Below are 24,690 nucleotides of genomic sequence, written 5' to 3' on the forward strand. Positions count from 1 at the left end.
TTCTACAGTGCCTCTGCTTACAGAAAATATGTTCTGGGGGTTTAAGTAATTTTATTGCTAAAAATTATGATTTTTTTTTTTTCACATGTATGCAAAAATTTGCTCTAGCGCTGAACTGGTTAATGGAGGAGCACAAAGATTTTGTATCAGTATAGTAACGTCTCATTTAACCACTTAAGGACAAAGCCTTGTTTTGAGATTTGGTGTTTACAAGTTAAAATATTTTTTTTTTTGCTAGAAAATTTCTACAGGTTACCAGTTTTGATTTAGAGGAGAACTAGGGCTAGAAATATTGCTTTCGCTTAAACGATCGCAGCGATACCTCACGTGTGGTTTAAATGCCGTTTTCATATGCAGGCGCTACTCACGTATGCGTTCGCTTCTGTGCTGGAGCTCGGCGAGACGGGGTGCTTTTAAAAACAATTTTTTTCCTTATTTTACTTATTTTTTTATTATTTTGACACTGTCAAAACACATTTTTGGGTCACTTTTATTCCTATTTTTGTAATAGAAATAAAGCATGACAGGATCTCTTAAATATGAGATCTGGGGTCAAAAAGACCTCAGATCTCATATTTACATTAAAATGCAATTTAAAAAAAAAAAAAAAAAAATCTCCTTTAACCACTTTAAGACTTTTAGATGTTGTGTTTACAAGTTAAAAACAGTTTTTTGGGGTTTTTTTTGCTAGAAAATTACTTACCCCTAAACATTATATGTTTTTTTTCTAACACCCTACAGAATAAAATGGCGATCGTTGCAATACTTTCTGTCACGCTGTATTTGTGCAACAGTCTTACATGCACAATTTTTTTGGGAAAAAATATACTTTTTTGAATGAAAAAAATAAGACAACAGTAAAGTTAGCCCAATTTTTTATATTGTGAAAGATAATGTTACGCCGAGTAAATTACAGAGGAGTTATAGGGCTAGAATTATTGCTCTCGCTCTACCGATCGCAGCGATACCTCACATGTGTGGTTTGAACACTGTTCTCATATGCGGGTGCTACTCACATATGCGTTCGCTTCTGCACGCGAGCTCGTCGGGACGGGGCGCGTTTAAAAAAAGTTGTTTTTTTTATTATTATTATTTTACCTTTTTATTTTTACATTTAAAAAAAAAAAAATTGTCACTTTTATTCCTATTACAAAGAATGTAAACATCGCTTTTAATAGAAAAAAAGCATGATGAGATCTGGGGTCAAAAAGACCTCGGATCTCATATTTGGACTTAAATGCAATTAAAAAAATTAATTGTCGTTTTGAAAAAAATGACAAAAAAATTTTTTGACGTCGCTTCCGCCCAGCAATTGTATGGAGACGGGGTGGGGGCCATCTTACCCTCACTCATCTCCACGCACAGCAAGTGAGAGGAGGCGATCACCTCCGCCGCTTACCAGAGCAGTCGGCAGCGGCGGAGGTGATCGCGTCCTCACTTGCACCGGATCGCGGCGGGGGGGGGGGGGCCTCTCCTGCAATAGATAAAAGTGATCTTGCGGCAAATCTTTTTTATCTTGTAGCGGACCGCCCACTGAAAACAAGGATACCGAGGTTATGGCAGCCATAACAACGATAGCCTCGTTCAAACAGTCGCTGTATAACGACGTTGGGCGGTCTGTAAGTGGTTAAGAGCATTGGGCGGAAGTGATGTTTGAACTTGCTTCCGCCAGTCAATGCGATGGAGCAGAGTGTGGGCCATCTTTCCCTCACTCAACAGCCAGCCAAGCAGGAGAGAGGACCCGATAGTTTCCCCCGTTACCAGTGGCACCGGTAAGCGGCGGAGATCACCGGTAAGCACAGGGGGGACACCCCTCTCCTACCCCCGATAAAAGTGATCTTGCTGCGAATCTGCCGCTAAGACCGTTTATTTGAAAGCGGACCGCCAATTGAAGAAGAGAATACCGGAGTAATGGCGTCTGTCTGCTGCCATAACAACGGTATTCCTCTACAAACAGCCGACGTATATCGTCATGAGCCGGTCCGGTAGTGGTTAAGTACCTTATTCCTTTCTGCAGCACTGTTGTGTGGTCACATGATCTTTCATTGTTCTTTGGCATCTGCGGGGAAAGATTTTTGGGAGGGGCTTCTATTACTCTGCTGATGTATGCTGTCCACATTATGAGAGCATTCTCAGCGCAGCCCTGATGGTGTTGTGCTGGTCACTTGACATGAATAAAACATTTCAGAAGAGCGATTCTAATTGGGTTATAAATATCAAATAACTGTTTTACAGTTCCCTATAAATCTTTATTGAAAATAAAATGTGTATTTTTTGTGCATTAAACTGTTGTAGGGAGAGTCAGAGATGATTGACACTAGCTGTCTTTTGTTCAGGCAGCATCTGCATCCAAGTCTTTTTTTATACTTTACAGGTACTGGCAATTACATTAGCTATATTAAATACCAGGGTGGATTTGATTTAAATTACGATTTAAATCACTAGTAAAGGGGCTTGATTAAAAGCAACTCGATTTATCATAATTTTTAACCACTTCCCACCTGGCCCATAGTAGATGATGGCCGGGTGGTGGTTCAGTTATCCTGACTGGGTGTCCCCCGCAGCGATCAGGGGAGCGGTGTGTCACTCTGACACACCGCTCCACCGATCTTGGTAAAGAGCCTCCGGCGGAGGCTCTTTACCACGTGATCAACCGTGTCCAATCACAATGTCAATAGGAAGAGCCGTTGATCGGCTTTTCCTCACTCGCGTCTGACAGACGCGAGTAGAGGAGAGCCGATTGTCGGCTCTCCTGACAGGGGGTCTGCGCTGATTGTTTATCAGCGCAGCCCCCCCTCAGATCACCACACTGGACCACCAGGGAGAGGGGCAGCATGTGGATGGCCAGGTATGTACCCCCTGGCCATCCACATGTGCCCAATCTGCCAATCAGTGCCCACAAATGGGCACTGATTGGCACCAGTATATTGCAGTGATGCCCAGCAATGCCACCCTTAGGGGCATCAGTGCCACCAATCAGTGTCCTCAGTGCCACCCATCAGTGTCCATCGGTGCTACCTGTAAGTGCCCACCTATCAGTGCCCATCAGTGCCACCCATAAGTACACATCAATGCCACCTACGAGTGCCCATCGGTGACACCTATGAGTGCCCATCGGTGCTGCATACCAATGCCACCTATCGGTGCCCGTCAGTGCCACCTCATCAGTGCCGCCTCATCGGTGCCCATCAGTGCCACCGTATCAGTGTCCGTCAGTGCAGCCATATCAGTGCCCGTCAGTGCAGCCATATCGGTGCCCATCATTGAAGAAGAAAACATACTTATTTACAAAAAATTTTAACAGAAACAAAGAAAAGTTTTTTTTTTTTTTTTTTTTTTTTTTTTTTTCAAAATTTTCGGTCTTTTTTTTATTTGTTGCGCAAATAATAAAAAACGCGGAGGGGATCAAATACCACCAAAAGAAAGCTCTATTTGTGGGAACAAAATGATGAAAAAAATTGTTTGGGTACAGTGTATCATGACCGTGCAATTGTCATTCAAATTGCGACAGCGCTGAAAACTGGTCTGGGCAGGAAGGTGTCTAAGTCCCTGGTATTGAAGTGGTTAAAGAGCAACTGTCATTTCTGTCCTGCAGGGACAGGTGATGACAGTTGGCTGGTGATGCGGCAGTGACACAGCAAGGTGACGAACGTGGTGGCAGCAGGTGAGTGGATGCCCGCTAACAGGTGCTGTCATGATGGATCTGAAATGACAGCTGCTCTTTAACAGTTTCCGGACCGGCCGCCGCAGTTATACTGCGGCACGTTTGCTCCCCTGTGTGAAACCACGTAGCTGTACATTGGCTCACGGGGTCCGGATAGCAGGCGCGCCCACTACATAGCGGGGGTGCCGATGCTCATGACCGCAGGCCACGAGCGATTGTGACCAGGAGACACAGAACAGGGACGAGTGTGTGTAAACGCACACTTGCCTGTTCTGACAGGAGTGGTAGATCGTGTGTTCCTATTGGCTAGGAACCACGATCTGTCACTTACTGTAGTTGGTCCCTCCCCCTTCAGTTAGAATCACGTAGCAGGGAACACAGTTAACCCCTTCACCGCCCCCTAGTGTTAACCCCTTCACTGCCAGTGACATTTTTACAGTAATCAATGCATTTTTAGTCACACTGATCGCTGTATTAATGCCAATGGTTCCAAAAATGTGTCAAAATTGTCTGATGTGTCCTCCATAATGTCGCAGTCACGATAAATATTGCAGATCGCCGCCATTACTAGTAAAAAAAATAATCAAAATGCTATAAATATATCCCCTATTTTGTAGACGCTATAACTTTGGCGCAAACCAATCAATATACGCTTATTGCGATTTTTTTTTTTTTTTTTTTTTTTTTTTTTTTACCAAAAATATGTAGAAGAATACCTATCAGCCTAAACTGAGAAAAAATGAGCTTTAAAAAAAATGGGGATATTTATTATAGCAAAAAGTACAAAATATTGTGTTTTTTTTTCAAAATCGTCGCTCTTTTTTTGTTTATAGCACAAAAAATAAAAAACGCAGAGGCGATCAAATACCACCGAAAGCTCTATTTGTGGGGAAAAAAATTACGTCAATTTTGTTTGGGTACAATTTTGCACAACCGCGCAATTGTCAGTTAAAACGACGCAGTGCTGTATCGCAAAAAAAAACGCTCTGGTCAGGAAGGGGGTAAATTCTTCCGGGGCTGAAGTGGTTAAGGGCTCTTTCACACATGCGGACCATTTAGGTCCACCTGTCAGTTTTTCATGTGGACCTGAACGGACGCTCTATGTACCTCTATGGAGCGACGGATGTCAGCGGTGACATGTCTGCTGACATCCGCTTCGCTAAATCCAGACGGATGAAAACCCTATTTTCCATCCTTCGATCGGATCGTATGAAAATGGACAGGCGAATCTGGTTTTATCCGATCCCCCATAGAGGAGAGTGGGACTCTGACAGGTCCGTCTGCGCAGTGATTTGTCATCCGCCGGCTCAGCTGAGATCAACGGAGCGATCCCTGCTGAGCAAGCGGAGTCCGTGAAAACTGATCTTACATGTAGGGCTCTTTCACACAGTAATGACTCATTCTTGCTGGTAGTTACAATCTTGAATATTTGCTAACAAAATGAAGATTTCAAATTTAGAATAATAAGCTGTCAGGCTAGTAAAACGGTGATATCAGAACCGATTTTAGTATCTCGTGGTAAAAAACGACGCTTAGGACAAGTCTATAGGGCCAGAAGCCACAGATTGCTGCCCCCTTACACAGAGTACCCAGTGAGGTGCCCTGTCAATCGTGTTTAGAATGAAAATTATATATGGGTATGTTTGGCGCTGCCTGAAAACCTAAATAATCTAGCCGGGATAGCCTTATGAGGTACTTAAGCCATACCATTGTTATATATCTATATGGCATTCAACATCAAGGAGTATATCCCCCATACAATAAGAATGGTAAAGATGAAGTAAATTACATAGGTGTATCCACAATGGTATAATGATAGAAAGGTGTACAGACTAGAAACGATATAGTAAATCTAACTAGCTGTCCCACAGTGAGAAGTTGCAATACAGCATCTAATAATGGAGCCAGAGGCTGTACCACAATATGTGCACTAGTCAAAAACGTGTTCCATGTACTACAAAACACACCTATATATACTTAATGCATACATAAACATTTGGATAACCGCACATAAATTGTGCATCACGGGGTAGATGATACTCACAGATCAATTCACATACAGTGCACCTAGGATAAACCGCCTTAATCATAAATCATATGTACAACAGTTTATGGAATGGAATTGCATACGCGCATAACAGTTCATATTGTCAAGAGTTGCAGCAGATAAATCTGCATAGAGTATGATAGTCCCATATATTAACACTATGTTGAGTTTAGGAAATTCCCAAGGGTGACTTTAGTGCTGAGACAGTTGCCCGGTGACTTTGGTGCTCCCCCTTGTGGTTGCCTACTCACCAGCTCCCGGAACCCCTGCAGGGGTAGTGCGCCTGTAGTATGTTAGGATGGAATTCTCTGCTTGCTGCTTACTGCGGTGGGTGCCTTCGATGTGACCAGCTCCCCAAACCCCATACGGGGGTAATGCGCCTGCAATGGAATGTAGATGGAACACTGTGCGTGCTGTTTTCTGTGATGGATGTCTCCTGTGCATCCCAATCGGTGGAGGTGTTGCAATCCCTCGTGTATCAAGACATAATAAAAAGAGCTTCCATGGCGTAATAAAGTAAAGTCACTTTATTTAAAAAACATATATAAACAAAAAAATAAAAAAACATTTTTTAAAAACTAATATATTCCTACCCAGTGGATAACTGGGATAGGATACCAATAGTTCCTGAGGAGTAGACAAAATTTAAAAGTCCCTCCTGCAAAGCATAGAACGAGGTGGGGGGATAAAACCACCAGACGCTGAGCAGCGTTCCACTCTCTTGTGTGCCCTGGAGGTGACGTACAGAGCGTGGTGCCGTCGTGCGCGCTTGGTCACATGACGTCCTCAGCAACGGTACCACACTCCTGCATCCTAGAGAAATTTATAAGGAGAGAGTGTCCATGCTAAGCCCGCCCCTCGGAATACGAGTAGAGATTTGTATATGTATCAGTTAGAGGGCTGTTCCTCAATTAGTGTAATCAAAAATGGTTTCCCATCGGCCACATTAAGAGGTCTATGTAGCAAATCTGCATTCCCATTTTGACAAAAATAAGGATCATGGAAGCGCTCTCCATTGAGACAGAGAAAAATTTCTTCATAGTGTATGCAATTAGACGAGCTCCCCCTGCTGGTCCTCAGATGGAAACAGCAAGTGAGTCATTCCGATATAATCCCAATGTTATAAGGGGTGCTCATGCAATACACCTAGGATAATATACAATACAATTAAGCACAAACTATAAAGTGCAATTTCCAACCACCCCCTGGGTAGCAATAACTCTGAATTCTGGTTGTATATGTACTAGTGGTAGGCATTGGATGCCTTAGTATTGCTGGTATTAATATGCTATCTTTTGGGCATGAAATTGCACTTTATAGTTTGTGCTTAATTATCCTAGGTGTATTGCATGAGCACCCCTTATAACATTGGGATTATATCGGACTGACTCACTTGCTGTTTCCATCCGAGGACCAGCAGGGGGAGCTCGTCTAATTGCATACACTATGAAGGAATTTTTCTCTGTCTCAATGGAGAGCGCTTCCATGATCCTTATTTTTGTCAAAATGGGAATGCAGATTTGCTACATAGAACTCTTAATGTGGCCGATGGGAAACCATTTTGGATTACACTAATTGAGAAACAGCCCTCTAACTGATACATATACAAATCTCTGCTCGTATTCCGAGGGGTGGGCTTAGCATGGACGCTCTCTCCTTATAAATTTCTCTAGATGCAGGAGTGTGGTACCGTTGCTGAGGACGTCATGTGACGAAGCGCGCACAACGGCACCACGCTCTGTACGTCCCCTCCAGGGCACACGAGAGAGTGTAACGCTGCTCAGCGTCTGGTGGTTTTATCCCCCCACCTCGTTCTATGCTCTGCAGGAGGGACTTTTAAATTTTGTCTACTCGTCAGGAACTATTGGTATCCTATCCCAGTTATCCACTGGGTAGGAATATATTAGTTTTTAAAAAAAAAAAAATTATTTTTTATTTTTTTTGTTTATATATGTTTTTTAAATAAAGTGACTTTACTTTATTACGCCATGGAAGCTCTTTTTATTATGTCTTGATACACGAGGGATTGCAACACCTCCACCGATTGGGATGCACAGGAGACATCCATCACAGAAAACAGCACGCACAGTGTTCCATCTACATTCCATTGCAGGCGCATTACCCCCGTATGGGGTTTGGGGAGCTGGTCACATCGAAGGCACCCACCGCAGTAAGCAGCAAGCAGAGAATTCCATCCTAACATACTACAGGCGCACTACCCCTGCAGGGGTTCCGGGAGCTGGTGAGTAGGCAACCACAAGGGGGAGCACCAAAGTCACCGGGCAACTGTCTCAGCACTAAAGTCACCCTTGGGAATTTCCTAAACTCAACATAGTGTTAATATATGGGACTATTATACTCTATTGAGATTTATCTGCTGCAACTTTTGACAATATGAACTGTTATGCGCGTATGCGATTCCATTCCATAAACTGTTGTACATATGATTTATGATTAAGGCGGTTTATCCTAGGTGCACTGTATGTGAATTGATCTGTGAGTAACATCTACCCCCTGATGCACACTTTATGTGCGGTTATCCAAATGTTTATGTATGCATTAAGTATATATAGGGGTGTTTTGTAGTACATGGAACACGTTTTTGACTAGTGCACATATTGTGGTACAGCCTCTGGCTCCATTATTAGATGCTGTATTGCAACTTCTCACTGTGGGACAGCTAGTTAGATTTACTATATCGTTTCTAGACTGTACACCTTTCTATCATTATACCATTGTGGATACACCTATGTAATTTACTTTTACTTTCTTTACCATTCTTATTGTATGGGGGATATACTCCTTGATGTTGAATGCCATATAGATATATAACAGTGGTATGGCTTAAGTACCTCATAAGGCTATCCCGGCTAGATTATTTAGGTTTTCAGGTAGCGCCAAACATACCCATATATAATTTTCATTCTAAACAGAACCGATTTTATTTTAATAGATTAATCACACATAGTTGAACTATTCAAATATTTAAAAAAAGAAAAAGAGTGGTTGGGCAATCCTCAATGTGATACAGCACCTCATCCCAATATTTTGGAAAATCGAGTTGAGAAGAGGAAGTACAGGGATTATAGCGGTGCCAAAAGATACACAATTATACTTGAGTAAAAAACATGAATATTTTATTAACAAAATTCTTAAAAAATCAACAAAAGGTTCACAAGAACAAGGTGTGCATAATAACTAATACATTTAAAAACAATTTCATAGCGAAATATTACAGGACATGGCCTGAGGGGCGTAGCGGCCAATTCCGTAGATAGGCATTTAAGAGTCCGACATGTTTCGCCAGTGATGGCTTCCTCAGGGACAGATATTTTATACTTAAAGCGCTACAATTCAATCTATAAAGAAAAATTGACAATCAGAACAATTGTATGATAATTGACCAAAGGTTAAATCAAAAATGCATATGATTTAAATGGATAATTAAATAAGTTTGTGAGCTGTCAGACATGAACCACAAGCACCGACCCAAAGTCCACCCCCGGAAACCACACGCACATAAAGACGCCAGCCCAGCCTTTCACCCGACCACCACAACCTAGCCCCCATAAGATGGTAAATGACTACCTGTAGGTCACCAGGGATGGGCGCAGCAAGCCCCTAGAGCCGCACCACAGACACAGGTTACAATAGATAGCTGCAGGGGGCAAATAGGAGGACCTGGCAGAATATATCTATAAAGAAGAGCAACAAGTAAGTCAATTATAGTTGGCCCCCAAGAGACCCCCAAGGGGTTCACCAGCCTACAGGACAACATTGGACTAACATAGTCTCTAGCTAATACTTACATGAATTGTGTACAGGACACCGGGACATGATTAGTTCATAGCATCAAGCCTGCCACAAAACACACAGTGGAGTATGCATCTCTAAAAATAATTAATAGAGAAAAGATCATATGTAAGGATCTCACCAAAATAGATGAGAAAGTATGAGCCAGCTATATCCATTATTAATTAATACAGATTATTTATATACAAAAAAATCATGAAGTATATTGCACTTACCATTAGGCATAGTGCAATAGATTAAATGAATAGCTGGTGTGAAGATTGCAGCTGGCTATATCTCCCAGTATAACATGCTGAGGGATGGAAACAAAGCGTAGACTTAGTATGAACATACTGTCAAACAGAGGAAAAGACAGTACTTGCAAAATGAAGAAATTGTAGATTCAATATGCATACCAGACTGGAATATGGGTAATGTGACGGTGTCCTGTTGATCCCTGGCGATGTACAAGCCAAGGATGCCGGCGCCCTTATGCCCCCCACACACGTGCAGCGTTTGACGTCACCGCACGTGTGAGCGGACAAACAGAGCCACTGCGCATGCGCAGCTCGCAGATGCGTCCGGGCCTACAAGGTCCAGGAGGCATAGCGGTAGTGTCCATGGTAATGTGTATAAACACGCCACAGACACGGCGCAGTATTTAACGGCCGCTTAGGGCAGCACAATACATTGGAGGTGATAGGATCCTAGGATCGCCAATTGGCAGTGGCTAAAAACGGGCAGAGGGAAACCCTATGCCCTTGGGTGTCCATACAGCTGAGGTATTCCTGTAAAATTGGGTGACAGCGCTAGATAGGAACCGCGCCTCCCACGGGAACCCACATAGAAGTCATGGGACAGGGGGTATTGTAAAGGTCAGGCGGAGGAATGGAAGGGGAAGGGCTTGGCATCCGAGGGCGTGCTGAATCCAGCGGGGACATGGTGGGAAAGATGGAGGTGGGTGGGAGCAAGCCTCGGACCAAAATAAAGCCCCAAAGGAACGCCTGCACACCGTGGGCATATGAGACATGAAAGGAAAGAAAAAAAGAAAGAGGAAGCAGTGAGGGGGTCAAACTCCAAAGCGTGCGCCCAATATAGGCAGGTCTGACAGTTCGCAAAGAAAACTACACCAATGCCACAATGTATAATCTAACATCAAAAATAGACTTTAAGAAAATATATCTACGTACATATAACGACAAAAGGGAAGGTTTTATTATTTAGCTAAACGTATAAGTGGTACATTTAATGTTATGAATCAAAAAATAGATGAATATCAGACTAAAATAGCTATATAAAGTTGAAGCTATATCTTAATCGACCTGGGCCAATTCCTGAATTGGGGAAGGGGGGACAGTAGGGAGGAACATAAAACATCGGAAGATATGTACCATGTAATCTGAATTGGTAAAATAGCTATGACTAGCTCCAATAGGGGCTAAATTAAAGAAATGACTTGAAGCTAATGTACTAATTGAGCCCTGGATATCTAGTGGCATCCAAAGTGTGTATCCATTTTGTCTCCAATTGGAGTCGTTTCTGATCGATATCGCCTCCTCTGGCATGTGCAGGGATATGTTCCAAAGCTGTGAAGCCCACTACATGGGGATCATAGTTATGATAGTCTATGTGTCGATTAATTGAAGTGGATGTCTTGTGTTTGTATAGGGGTTTAATGTGATCACGAATCCGTACACAAAATGGGCGTTTAGTTTTTCCGACGTAATAACTGCCACACACACAGGTGGCCAGATATACTATGCCGATCATTTGACAGGTAACTTTATGTTTAATTTTATGAATTTGGCCGTTTGGAAGCGGAGTTTCACATGCGTCATAGATAAAATCACATATATCGCAGTTACCACAGGGAAATGTGCCAAAAGCTGTAAAAATAAGATCAGATTTAGGTGCATGATGACTGGCTGTAATTTTGTCTCGTAAAGATGAAGAGCGACGGTAGGTAATCTGAGGCTGAGATTTGATATATTTCTTGATGATATTGTCCGCAGTAAGAAGGGGCCAGACCTTTTTCAAAATATCTCTGACCTCATTGTGATATTGGCAATGTGTTTAAGTTAAACAAAAGTCAAAAAAATATATTTCTCAATTTACATGAAGGTCAGGTTACTATAACCCGGCCAGCAGAGAGTTCTCCCTTACATCAGAGTCTGCAGGATGGTGACCAGAGACCACCTTCCGCAGTGTGAATACACTAAGGTAAGGGGGGATTACTAATATAGGGGGGGAAACCTTTATATCAGTGCCCCCTTACATTATTGTATTCACTCCCGCCTTACATCAGTGACCCCCCCCCCCCCAGACTGGCCTGGCGGCACTGTCACTGACCTCCTTTCAGGTGCACCCAGCAGGGCTCAGTCAGATGGCTCCAGCTTGGTGGCTATTCTATAGTCTCCTCTCCACAGTCCACACGTGTCTGTTTCTTCCCGTAACCCTCCATCCTGGCAGCACTCCAACTCTTGAATCCTTTCTAGGATCCCCTCAAAGACTGCAGACATAAGAGACAAGAGATGGTCAGAGACTGCGGACATACTACAGGAGAAGGACAGAGGCTGCGGACATACTACAGGAGGTGGACAGAGGCTGCGGACATACTACAGGAGGTGGACAGAGGCTGCGGACATACTACAGGAGGTGGACAGAGGCTGCGGACATACTACAGGAGGTGGACAGAGGCTGCGGACAAACTACAGGAGGTGGACAGAGGCTGCGGACATACTACAGGAGGTGGACAGAGGCTGCGGACATACTACAGGAGGTGGACAAAGACTGCGGACATACTGCAGGAGGGGGACAGAGGCTGCGGACATACTGCAGGAGGGGGACAGAGGCTGCGGACATACTGCAGGAGGGGGACAGAGGCTGCGGACATACTGCAGGAGGGGGACAGAGGCTGCGGACATACTGCAGGAGGGGGACAGAGGCTGCGGACATACTACAGGAGGGGGACAGAGGCTGCGGACATACTACAGGAGGGGGACAGAGGCTGCGGACATACTACAGGAGGTGGACAAAGACTGCGGTCAGGACACATCCTCACAGCAGCCTCCTCCCCTGTCCACCATCATATTACTTCTCCAGTCCACATCAGATTCATCAGTGTGCTGTGTCCTTCTCCTGTACCCCTTTCACCTCTGCCTTGACCTGTGGAGAGGTGAAAGGGGTACAGGAGGAGGACACAGCACACTGATGAATCTGATGTGGACTGGAGAAGTAATATGATGGTGAATAGAGCACATCAGTCTCTGTCCCCTGCATATGCCATGCAGCCAGGGCCCAGGGACAGAGACTGATGTGCTCTATTCACCATCATATTACTTCTCCCGGTCCCGGCTCCAGTGAGTCCCAGTAATGTCCTCCTTTAGATCCCAATCCCATCCCCCCCACAGCTTTACTCTCCGTACCTCCTGTGTGTGCACTGTGCAGCCAGCCAAGTCATGCACTGCATGACAGGACAGAGTCGCCTGGGCCTGGCTCAGCTCAGCTGTCAGCTTGCCTTGCCGCCGCGCTCGATCGCTTCGAAAATGGCGCCGGGCGGCGGTATTACGTTACTGCGCATGCGCCGCCCGGCCGAGCGCGTACGAGCTTTCCCGAGCCCGGCCGGCTTCGGAACGGCGCATGCGCAGTTGCGTGGCCGGCTCGCGGCCATCATTTTTACGGGCACCGGTGCCCGTAACGGGCATTCACGGGCGCCCCGAAAAACGGGTTGTTTTTACGGGCTGCCCGTAAATCTACGGGCGGTTGGCAACACTGCATAGGCCTCAAATTTAGGGCCTCTTTCTTGTAACAGATTGGAAATTACTCTAATGTCGTTGTTATAGGGTATGGCATTATATAAGCTCTCTATGTCTAATTCCACCATCCAAGTATCGGATGGAAGGTGCAAGTCTTCCAAAATACGCAGGAGATGTATGGTATCTTTTACATAAGAGGGGAGAGCTAACACATGTGGATTCAGATACTTATCCACAAGAGCACTTGCGTTTTCCGTTAAGCTTAGGCATCCTGACACGATGGGACGGCCAGGAGGGTTTTTAAGAGATTTGTGGAGTTTTGGTAGGGCGTAGAATGTAGGTATTCTAGGGTCTTTTACATTTAAGAATTTCCAAGTATTGACATCTATAGTCCCTTTTTGGTAAGCAGAAAAGATAAGTTCATAGTATTCACTCGCAAAATTCTCGATAAGTGATCGTGAGATAGGTCGGTACCAATCCCTGTTATCAAGGATGTTGCGGCACATAGATTCATATGCCGCAACATCCATAACAACTAAGTTCCCACCCTTGTCAGCTGGTTTTATTACCAGCCCAGGGTGGTTCTGTAGTGATTTAAGGGCCTTTTTCTGGGCAAAGGATAAGTTGGAAGGATATGAAGTGGAGAAATCATGGTGTTTGATGCTATTACTGATCTGTTCCACAAATGCCCAGATGTTAGGGTTCACTGAGAGATTAGGAAAGGCTGTGGATCTGGGTTTGAACGAAGATGGAGGGGGGGAAGGACACACCAGAGGCCACAATGCCACCACTATCAAAGTGCTCCTGGCATTTGTCCTCGGTGCCACCCTCCTCCAGAAGTGTTAGTAGATCCTCAATGGCCTGAATTTCAGCCAGTGTAGGAACACTATTTTCTAGTAATGGCTCTACAGCTTGTGTTTTTGCAGGTTTGTCAAAAATGACCTTGTACATTAGTTTTCTCGCAAATAAATGAATGTCCTTGACAAATTGGAATTTATTAAATTCCGCAGAGGGACAGAAAGTAAGACCTAATTGGAGTACTTTAATCTGATGTTTAGTTAAGGGAAATGAAGAAAGGTTCACGACATCTAGGTCGTGAGTTCGTTGTGAGTGGGAGCTTCTAAGTGCTGAGGTGTGGGACTCTGTGTCGAGTCCAGTGCTTGAGATAAAAATATGGGACCTAGCTTAGGGTCAGTGGGTTGTGAAGCTGTGGGAAACATGGTAGTTAGAGTTGGTTCATTTACCCGTCTTCCAATGGGAGCAGGGAGAGCGAGAAGTGCTGGAGTCGTTGTAGTGAGTGCCGAGTGCGCAGAGCGAGTGGTAGTGAGTGGTGGTCGTGGTAGTGCGCGTGTGAGCGGGGTGGAAGTGCTGGTGGTTTTCGGTCGAGCCGCCAAAGGCTTGATGGTGTTGGTGGCTCCAAAAGTACGTCGGATAGAGTCCGTGGAGGAAGTGGGTAGTTCTCCCTTTCTTTTTTTTAGGGATTCTGTCTTGTGAAAGATCATGATATGTGGTAGATGAGCTAGAAGAAAATGAGGTGGAGAAAACATTAGGTACTTCATTGTTATTTTTAGGTACATTATTTAGTGGAGGGTTTCTTTGGAACATTTCCGTCCCATCCCTGGTGACCTACAGGTAGTCCTTTACCATCTTATGGGGGCTAGGTTGTGGTGGTCGGGTGAAAGGCTGGGCTGGCGTCTTTATGTGCGTGTGGTTTCCGGGGGTGGACTTTGGGTCGGTGCTTGTGGTTCATGTCTGACAGCTCACAAACTTATTTAATTATCCATTTAAATCATATGCATTTTTGATTTAACCTTTGGTCAATTATCATACAATTGTTCTGATTGTCAATTTTTCTTTATAGATTGAATTGTAGCGCTTTAGGTATAAAATATCTGTCCCTGAGGAAGTCATCACTGGCGAAACATGTCGGACTCTTAAATGCCTATCTACGGAATTGGCCGCTACGCCCCTCAGGCCATGTCCCATAATATTTCACTACAAAATTGTTTTTAAATGTATTAGTTATTATGCACACCTTGTTCTTGTGAACTTTTGTTGATTTTTTTAAGAATTTTGTTAATGAAATATTCATGTTTTTTACTCAAGTATAATTGTGTATCTTTTGGCACCGCTATAATCCCTGTACTTCCTCTTCTCAACTCGATTATTCAAATATTTTATTTAGTTAAAACAATAACATTGCCAGTGCATGTTATCTCAGCTTGCAGAGCTTGGATTCATTGATTGAGTTTACCAAAAACGTAAATAACTAAGCTCCATTTCATGCTGAATAAACTAAATTATTAATGTATCTTAAATAGAAATCTTTAGATAGCTTTTCAGTACAAAAGCATTTTATTAAAATAAATTTGATAAAAATAAAAAAAATCTAATTTAAATATCCAATCTTTGATTTTTATCCACTGTTTTAATACTGATTTATCCTAAAATGAATCATTTTGTGAGTTTCTTAGTGAATGTAATCAATCGGCATACTATATTTCACCCCAATAGTGTTTAGCAATAGGAGGACATGCAGGAGGAAGGAGAGTGTGATTTACCACTGTGTATAAGCCCACATGTGTGACTCTATAGTCATGTGGGCTGCACAGATAAGAAAAAGGAAGAAATGAAGTACAGAAATTTCACTCTACACAAGATGAATGCTTTACTGTCTTTGTGAGTATGCACACTGTGTTCTATAGCACGTAACGAGAGCTTTTCATAGTCCCTCGGTAAGGGAATAAGGAAGTGAAGCCGTGCAGCTTCACTTCCTGGTTCCCTACTGCGAATTCGCGAGTCGCGCTGCGCGTCCTCTCAGGTCCCTGCTGTGTTCTGTGTCTCACAGAATACAGCGGGGGAGGACGGGGTAGGCGCCGGAAGTGGCATAGGTCAGCTATGCCAGGAAGTGGGAGCAAATACCTGTATTAGACAGGTATCTGCTCCCTCCTGCCCCCTGAAAGGTGTCAAATGTGACACCGGAGGGGGGGAGGAATCCAAAAAGTGGAAGTTCCGTTTATGGGTGGAACTCCACTTTAATGACACTTTTTAAGAGCCATCATTTTAAAACTGTGTTTCTCAACCTTTTATTTCATTCAAGGCACCCTTTAAAATTATACATAGTTTCTAGGCACCCCATTCTAAAATGTAATTCAACATAACACCGCAACATCCAGACAGGTAGGACATCCAACGTTTCAGGCGATTTATTCTTTCAAAGCAATGACATTTCTGCACACTGGTACTGACTAGTATTCCACTGTTTCTCTTCTCCCTCAGTTTTTCTCCCTTATTTAGCTAACGTTGCCTCAGTGCTGATGGAGAAGAGCAGGGGGGCCAAACAAGGATGCTGTGCAAGCATCCAATGTCCTTATCAACTGATGACATTATTGGTTGTTAGGACATTGGTACCTGGAAGGTTGTAAAGGTACACAATGAAAACCTGTGGCTTTGAGTAAGTAAAAGTCAGGCTTCATCCTCCTCCTGGCTTGTACACTATTTTGAGCAGGTTTTTTTTTGGCATTTTGCCAAGGCACCCTGCTTGAAAAAAGCTGCTTTAGAAACAGTTGGATGTGTTTCTTGCATAAAGATTAGTTGTGGCTTATGCCAGCGTATAAGACCCCCTATTTTAAAAGTGAAAACTTAGGTTTTGGGCTATACTTGCCGTATAAGACTACCCCCTTCCGAGGCAACACCATTTAAAAAAAACATCAGACTTAACATCAGATTTGATTTAAACACGCTAATTTTAATGAAAATGGTTGACTTTCTGGTACTTAAAATCATTCAAAATCCTCCTTATGTTCATCCTCTGACATCATAAGTTCATCAATGACATCTTGTGGTACATTTGTAAGACAGTCATCATATGGATCTAATTCCACATCAGATGGTGTGGCTTCAGCTTCGGCTTCCCCTTCATCTTGCCACAAGTCGTCGTCCTCCATACCATCCAATGAATTTGATATGCCACACTTCTTGAAAGACTTGATTACTTTTTCTGCATCAATATCATTCCAGGCTTTTATGACAAAGTTGCACAAAACATCCAACTGTAGAGCACGCATGTTTCCTCCTTTTGTGAATGATTTTTCGCCGCTAACCATCCACTCATTCCACTGTTCTCGAATGCGATCTTTAAATGGCTTGTTTAGGCACACATCCAGTGGCTGTACCAACGATGTCAATCCTCCAGGAATAACCGCTGCATCTGTGTTCATTTTTGTCAGCCTTTCCTTTGTGCTGAGAGTTAAATGAGCCCTAAACATATCCCACACCAGTAGGCTACGTTCTCGACGAAGTCCACCTGGTCATCTACTCCATACATTTTCAAGCCATAGCTTTACCCCTTCTTTATCCATTCAGACTTTTTTTTAGGGGTGCACCGAATGGGTTTTTTGGTGCCGAAACCGAAAAATACACTAGGTCGAAAACCGATACCGAAACAGCACCGATACCAAAAGTGAATGTTTTTAAAAAAGTTTTTATACAGGAGATGGTCAGAGACTGGGGACATGGTACAGGAGATGGTCAGAGACTGGGGGCATGATACAGGAGATGGTCAGAGACTGGGGGCGTGATATAGGAGATGGTCAGAGACTGGGGGCATGGTACAGGAGATGGTCAGAGACTGGGGGCATGGTACAGGAGATGGTCAGAGACTGGGGGCATGGTACAGGAGATGGTCAGAGACTGGGGGCATGGTACAGGAGATGGTCAGAGACTGGGGGCATGATACATGAGATGGTCAGACTGTGGACATGTACAGGAGATGGTCAGAGACTGGGGCCATTGTACAGGACATCAATGCAGCCTCACCAGTGCAGCCAGCCAGTGTCCCCATTGCAGCCTGTGTCCCCAGCTAGTGTCCCCATTGCAGCCTGTGTCCCCAGCTAATGTCCCCATTGCAGCCAGTGTCCCCAGCCAGTGTCCCCATTGCAGCCTGCCTGTGCAGGGGAAGAGAGAGGAGAGCCGCCGACGCCTTGTTGATTTGAGCGCCGGGAACAACACAGCTTTCATTTCAATAGCTGTGTGTTCCCCGCTGCACACTGTCACATACAGCCCCTCCCCCTTGTCCGGGGAACTTTGATAGACACATCAGGATTGGACAGGTGATCTGTCAAAGTTCCCCGGACAAGGGGGAGGGGCTTATGTGACGGCGCGCAGCAGGGAACACACAACTATTCAAATGAAAGCTGTGATGTTTCCGGCGCTCAAATCAACAAGGCGGCGGCTCGCCTTTCTTCTGAGCTATAGAACACCCCCATGATGGGCGGCCCTGCCCCATTTTCAGCCAAAATTTCGGTGCATCCATAGCCTTTTTCATTCTCATGTAAAAAAACCTTAACAGGGAACTTGATTTTCGGCATTGTTGTTCTTTTGAAAATAATCATGGGTCTTAGTTTTGGCACCATCATCTGTACATGCTAGTACCACTGTAAAACTGGACTTCTCATCTGTTGTTTTAATTAACACAGTTTTGGCACCTTTTGAATTGACTGTTTTATTTCCATCCATATCGAAATTCATAGGAGTTTCATCCATATTTCCGATCTGACTTAACGCATAGCCATGTTTCTTGCGCTGTTGTATTACATATCGTTGGAAATTACTTACTTTGCCGTCGAGATCTGCAGGTAATTTTTGTGCAATTTTGGTCTTTTGCCTCAGTACCAGATCATGCCTTTCCAAGAACCTAGAACACCAGGATATAGTGGCCTTAAATCCTTTGCTGTGATCTGGGTTAGATTTGGCCCACTGAAGTGCAAAAATCCGTATGTTGTTGTCACTACAAAACCATTGTAACGATGCTCATGCACCATGTCTGCTACATGCTTCTCGAGTTCTGGCCAATGTGGGGTGCCTCTTCTTAATGCACACTTAGCCCTTGGCATACTTTTTTAATGCATCTTCCTTTGCTTTCCAGTCTCAGACCATCTTTTCTGTTACTCCATATTGTCTTGCAGCAGCGCAGTTATTATGTTCCTTGGCAAAGTTTACAACTTTGAGCTTGAACCTGGCTTCATGTTTCCTTCTCCTAGCTGGAGCCATGCTGGGGCCCTGTCTATCAGCCATTTCACACTACGGTCAGGTATTGTAATCTGTCAGGTATTACCACTGTATTACGGTATCACTTTTATGAAATCAAAACGTAAAATGGTGAACTACAAGTCCCAGAGGTCCCACAATTGGTAGGCAGCAACAATGAATTCTCTCCTCCAAAAGCACCATAAATCATACCGGTATTTTATATGAAGGGGAGATCTGGAGCTGGATGTGCAGTACAGGATGTTGGCTACACACTGTATATGATGCTTTGTAATAGCGCCAGGTACACACAGTATATGATGCTTTGTAATAGCGCCAGGTACGCTACACAGAGAATATGATGCTTTGAAATACTGGAAGTGCAAGTTACACACCGTATATGATGCTTTGATATTAGAAGTGCAAGGTACACACAGTAAATGATGCTTTGATACTAGAAGTGCACACAATATATGATGTTTTGATACTGGAAGTGCTCATAGTATATGATGCTTTGATACTGGAAGCGCAAGGGCAGTATAAAATATAATGCTTTGGTACAATAGCGCCAGGTTCTGGTACACTGCAGAATACAGTGTGCACCGCTGAGCCAATCACAGCAGGCAATGTATTTTACTAATCTGTTGACGGATACAAAGCCTGTTCGGATTGGCAGAGGCTGTGACATCATCAGCCCGTGCCGCTCTGACTCATGTAGCCTGCTCGGATTGGCAGAGGTTGTTACTCCAATCCGAGCAGGCTTAGCAGGCTCTGTATTCATCAACAGAGTTGGGATTGGCTGATCGGCACATACTGTATACATACACTTTTACAGAGCACCCGTTGGGCTGATATCCATCTGGCCGCCTCTACACCTGGCGTATAAGACGACCCCCGCTTTTTGGCTGTGTACTTTCGGTGTAAAAGGTCATCTTATATGCCGTAAAATACGGTATATTTCTGGAAAAATTCCAATAAATAACTTTTAGGGCTTGCATAATAGACAGACGTGACATTCAAAAGGATGGGTGTAATAAGTGACCCATGGTGGTAAAGGGAAGGGTGGATGTTGTCATATACTGCCATCTCTGTGATTCACCAAAAGAGAGCAGACTACTAAAAACTAGGGCTGTGAAAAAAATCGATTCAAATCTACAAATTGATTTTTTTTTTTTTCACCTGCACCGCGCCGGTCCTGAGGAGCTGCGGGCACGATTTTTCAGGCGAGGCCGCGGCTTCGGCCTAGTCCGCCAGGCCGGACGCTGTGCATGGGTGGGTAGGCGGGGTAGTGGGCAAGGCTTAGATCTGTTGGTGGAGCGCCGCTGTGTATGGGAGGGCTGTGATGTCAGGAGGAGGAGGAGGGTGGTGGGGGGATCACAGGGACAGTCCCGGTCTGCAGAGAGAGAAGGGAGGGTGAGTGCTGGCTGTATGGGTGTATTGGTGTACTTCATGAGATAGCCATGTGATCACTGCAAGAAAGAATCATCCGTCAGAGGAGAGAAGTCACATCCCATTCCATATATTCACCCTTCTGATATTACATTACATCATTACCATACATTATCACACAGCACTGTGCTCAATATATATGACATCACCGCCATATGACATCACACAGCAATGTGCTCATTGCCTCATTATACATTACATCATCGCCATATGACATCACACAGCACAACAAATTTTGTTTGTTGATGCACTTTAATATAATTAAAAAAAAAAAAAAAAAAGGCTTTGAATCGTGAATCGAGTTTTTTATAAAAAAAATCACAGATTTCTTTGGGGGGGGAAATCTCCCAGCCCTACTGCAAACCTAAAAACCCAACTCAAACCACGCCCACCCAACTTGACGTTTACAACTCACTACAAGATTTACCTCTGCATACCCTAGGGCAGTGATGGCAAACCTTGGCACCCCAGATGTTTTAGAACTACATTTCTCATGATGCTCATGCACTCTGCAGTGTAGTTGAGCATCTTGGGAAATAGTTACAAAACCTCTGGGCTGCCAAAGTTCGCCGTCACTGCCCTAGGGGGAAGTTTTCTTCTACACCTACCTGGATGGGAAGAAACTTATTCAAGGAAGGGTAGAGTTGAACTATGCCGCTAACTTTATCCAACACATTTCCAAGGAGAAAGGTCAGCACATCCCATAAATGAAACGGATAATGAAAAGAAATTCTACTCTGTAGAAGAAGTGAGTCTTTTCAGGAGATAATCCTCGCCCTAGAGCAGGAGTAGGAAGCCTTTTGAGAGATGGAGATCTACTTGAACAACACTAATGAAGTCAAAGATCAAGACACCCCCCCCCCCCCCCCCAAAAAAAAGACCGTAAGACCGACCAACTTAACAAATAAAGTATTAATATAATAAGAATATTACAAGAGTGCAGGGTTTAGGAGTGCGTTATGCAGAAAATGCAGGGTTCACCAGTGCATTACGCTTAATGCACGAGTCACTCAAAATGCAGGGTTAAGGAGTGCATTGCGCTCAGAATGCAGGATTAAGGAGTGCGTTGCGCTCTAAGGTCCATAACTCACATTCATACTTGTATACATACTAGGGCCAATTTAGACAGGATCCAACTAATCTACCAGCATGTCTTTGGAGTGTGGGAGGAAACCGAAGTACCCGGAAGAAACCCACATAGGCACAGGGAGAACATGCAGACTCCAGGCAGGTAGTGTCGTGGTTGGGATTCGAACCAGCACAACAGCATCTTACATGGCTTCCTTCACACACTCTGACCTCCCTCAAAATCACCCTGCTACAAAACGTACACTTTAAGCAAAAAAATGGGCAGTACATAAAAGCAAATCTCAGACATTTGTTGAGATCTTAATAGCAAAACATGGCGTAAAAGCCATCAGCTTTTCAGAGACTTGCAAGTCCCCTTTCTCAAGGTACAAAAGTGCAAGCTAACTAAACATATACTGTATTTGTACATACGGGAATAATCGAAACACAACCCTCCTGAGGCTTTTCAATGCTCCATCCTGTTCATCCCTATGCTTTTGGTACAATTATGCCAGAGCCTAACCCTATTCGCCACAAATATTTCAAAAATATCAAGGGGAAATAAAGCTGCGTTAGAAAAAAAAAGGCTCCAGCCTTTTTTCAGTTATCAGACTTGTAGGACTTGCTGGATGTTTTTTTTCCCTTCATCTAAATGTGTGTATATTTCTTAAGGTACAATTGAGCATTATGGTGCAGAAGTGGTTTCCTGAGCTACCTCTGATGTACTCTGATGCAGGAATACTTAACCACATGGTGAGAATAAATGTCTTTCCTCTGTATTTGTTTGGCTGTAGAGATATTGAAGTTTACACTCACTCCCTTTTTCAACCTCCACAGTGCTCTGGGGGCCTTCTTTCAAGCAGTATGGAGAGGATACTGTTTGATGCAGAGCCAATGAAAGAGTTGAGCAACAAGCGACCACTTCTGTGTACTGAAATCCAGGATAAGAAAGTCTTGCTGAAGGTCTTGTATATACAAAAAAGGAAAATATTTGAACTTGGTGGGGGGACATCTTACCTTACAATCTGTGTTTTCTTTCTTACTAATTTTAATTTTTGTCAAGAAAATGTCACACTACTAAACAATATAGAGTGACAATTGTATGTACTTGGTGGCCTTGTCTTTTAGGTCATCACTTCCAAAAACTGATCTTCATTTGTTTATAAACTAACAATTTTATTATAAAAACAGTTGTGGATACTGTTTGAAACAAGCCAAGTGACCTCATTTTTGATTTGACAATACTGATAAATTGCATGACATTTAAAGCTTTGTATCTTTAGGTAGAGGTACACCCAAATGATTATTGTAATGTGTTTCTAGGGGTATTCAGTAGGAGCGGACACAGAAGAGCAAGTCATTGTAAGGGCAGCAGAATTTCATAAAGCTTGGATGTTGCAGAAGGAGGAGTCTGGAATAATGGAACTACTTTACCTGTTTTTCTGCAAAGTAAGTATCCTGGTGTATGTTGCCAGGTTCTCTTGGCTTCTAATTGCTATTGCCAACATGGTGCAAAAACAAAAGATGGTATTTATGAAGTCTAATAACGCGTTTGTGATTCTTTGAAAATTGACAAGTATGCTTTTGTCAGTGTCTAATCTGCTCCTGTATTACTACGATAGAGACAGTAGATCAGTTTAATTGTAAGTGTATAGGCAGTCTGGAATAAAATAAATATATGATCTGGAGAAACCCAGGGGCCATGAGGCTCAGATGCCCAGTACATCTGGTAAATTACTTTTCTGATCTTTCTATAGTTTCCATTGGTTCTTTAGTCTTTCTGCTTGGCTATTGCATCCAAGGTTTTATCCCAAACCTCCAGTTTTACTGCCGCATAAATTACTAACCTGATATGTGCATCTTCTAAATAAAGTTTGAACTTGCAGTAGAGAGACTGCAGGGGTCTAGCAAATTTAACCGTATCATCAGTTGATGCAGTTTGGTTTTGTTCTCTCTTTACAGTCTGATCCTATGGTATATTTGATGGTTCCCTTTTATGCTGGGGAGAGCCTGGGCACTGTCCAAACACTTAATCCTTTGAATTCATATGTAAGTATATTTGTAGTGCTGTCTTCATATGTTATAACTACCCTGTCCAACTTTAGCAGGGCTAAATGCACAACTGTGCAAGTCCTGCCCACAAAACTGCTTTGTTGCGCAAGTATTTGTTGTCGGCAGGTGCATAGTAGTTCTTAATTTGAAAATCTTGTTTTACGAGATCTGCCAGTCAGTGGGATTATTCCTGATCAGAACCTACCATTAAATACATGGATGGTGAAACAATTACTTTTTTGTGGAGAAATTAGAGGTAGAAAAAGGAAAACAAGCAGACAAATTGATACTTTTTAGTGGATAGTGTTTTTAAATATTACCTATGTATGTATTTTTTGCTTATACGGTACATCATATTTATTTTTTAACTACATCTGTGGGGAAAAGGGTATTGATATTCTGCCATGTTACCAAATCTCCATGTTTCGCTATTTCAAGTACTTTAACCATTTTCACGTGCTCCTTATCAGTTAGATATTTACAAATATAACAGTACAAACTTTAAGCAAACCTAGGGCGTGCTATGCCACATTTAATAGGACTGCAGTGTCCTATTTAAAGGACTGCAGTGTCCTATTTATAGGACATCAGCAGTTTGTCATTTAGGAGTAGTCCTAACATTCTAGTCACTCTTGCTACATTGTCAAAAGAATAAGATTAAGGTTAATAACTGTGTGGGGATCAGTTAATGATGAAAGAAAAGTTCAGTTGTTAGGCAGAGGCGGGATAGGCTTCACTGCAGCCACTAGTTTTTAGGACGGAGTGGAAGATCGCAAGACAGATTGAGCTAGAGATTTCCAGAGGATAGGATAGGCTCTGGAGAAGTCCTGGATGCA

General features: G+C 43.4%; 1 protein-coding gene across 1 annotated transcript in view; it reads left to right on the plus strand.

Moving 5' to 3' along the window:
* The window catches only part of STK31 (serine/threonine kinase 31), a 462,200-nt gene that overhangs the window by 365,949 nt on the left and 71,561 nt on the right, over nt 1-24,690 (plus strand). The window contains exons 16-19 of the mRNA XM_073630106.1: nt 22,475-22,555; nt 22,640-22,765; nt 23,126-23,251; nt 23,765-23,851. Coding sequence (XP_073486207.1) covers nt 22,475-22,555; nt 22,640-22,765; nt 23,126-23,251; nt 23,765-23,851 — 420 coding nt within the window. The remainder of the gene's footprint in view (nt 1-22,474; nt 22,556-22,639; nt 22,766-23,125; nt 23,252-23,764; nt 23,852-24,690) is intronic.

This window comes from Aquarana catesbeiana, linkage group LG05 (assembly GCF_042186555.1).
Source record: "Aquarana catesbeiana isolate 2022-GZ linkage group LG05, ASM4218655v1, whole genome shotgun sequence".
Taxonomy (NCBI): domain Eukaryota; kingdom Metazoa; phylum Chordata; class Amphibia; order Anura; family Ranidae; genus Aquarana; species Aquarana catesbeiana.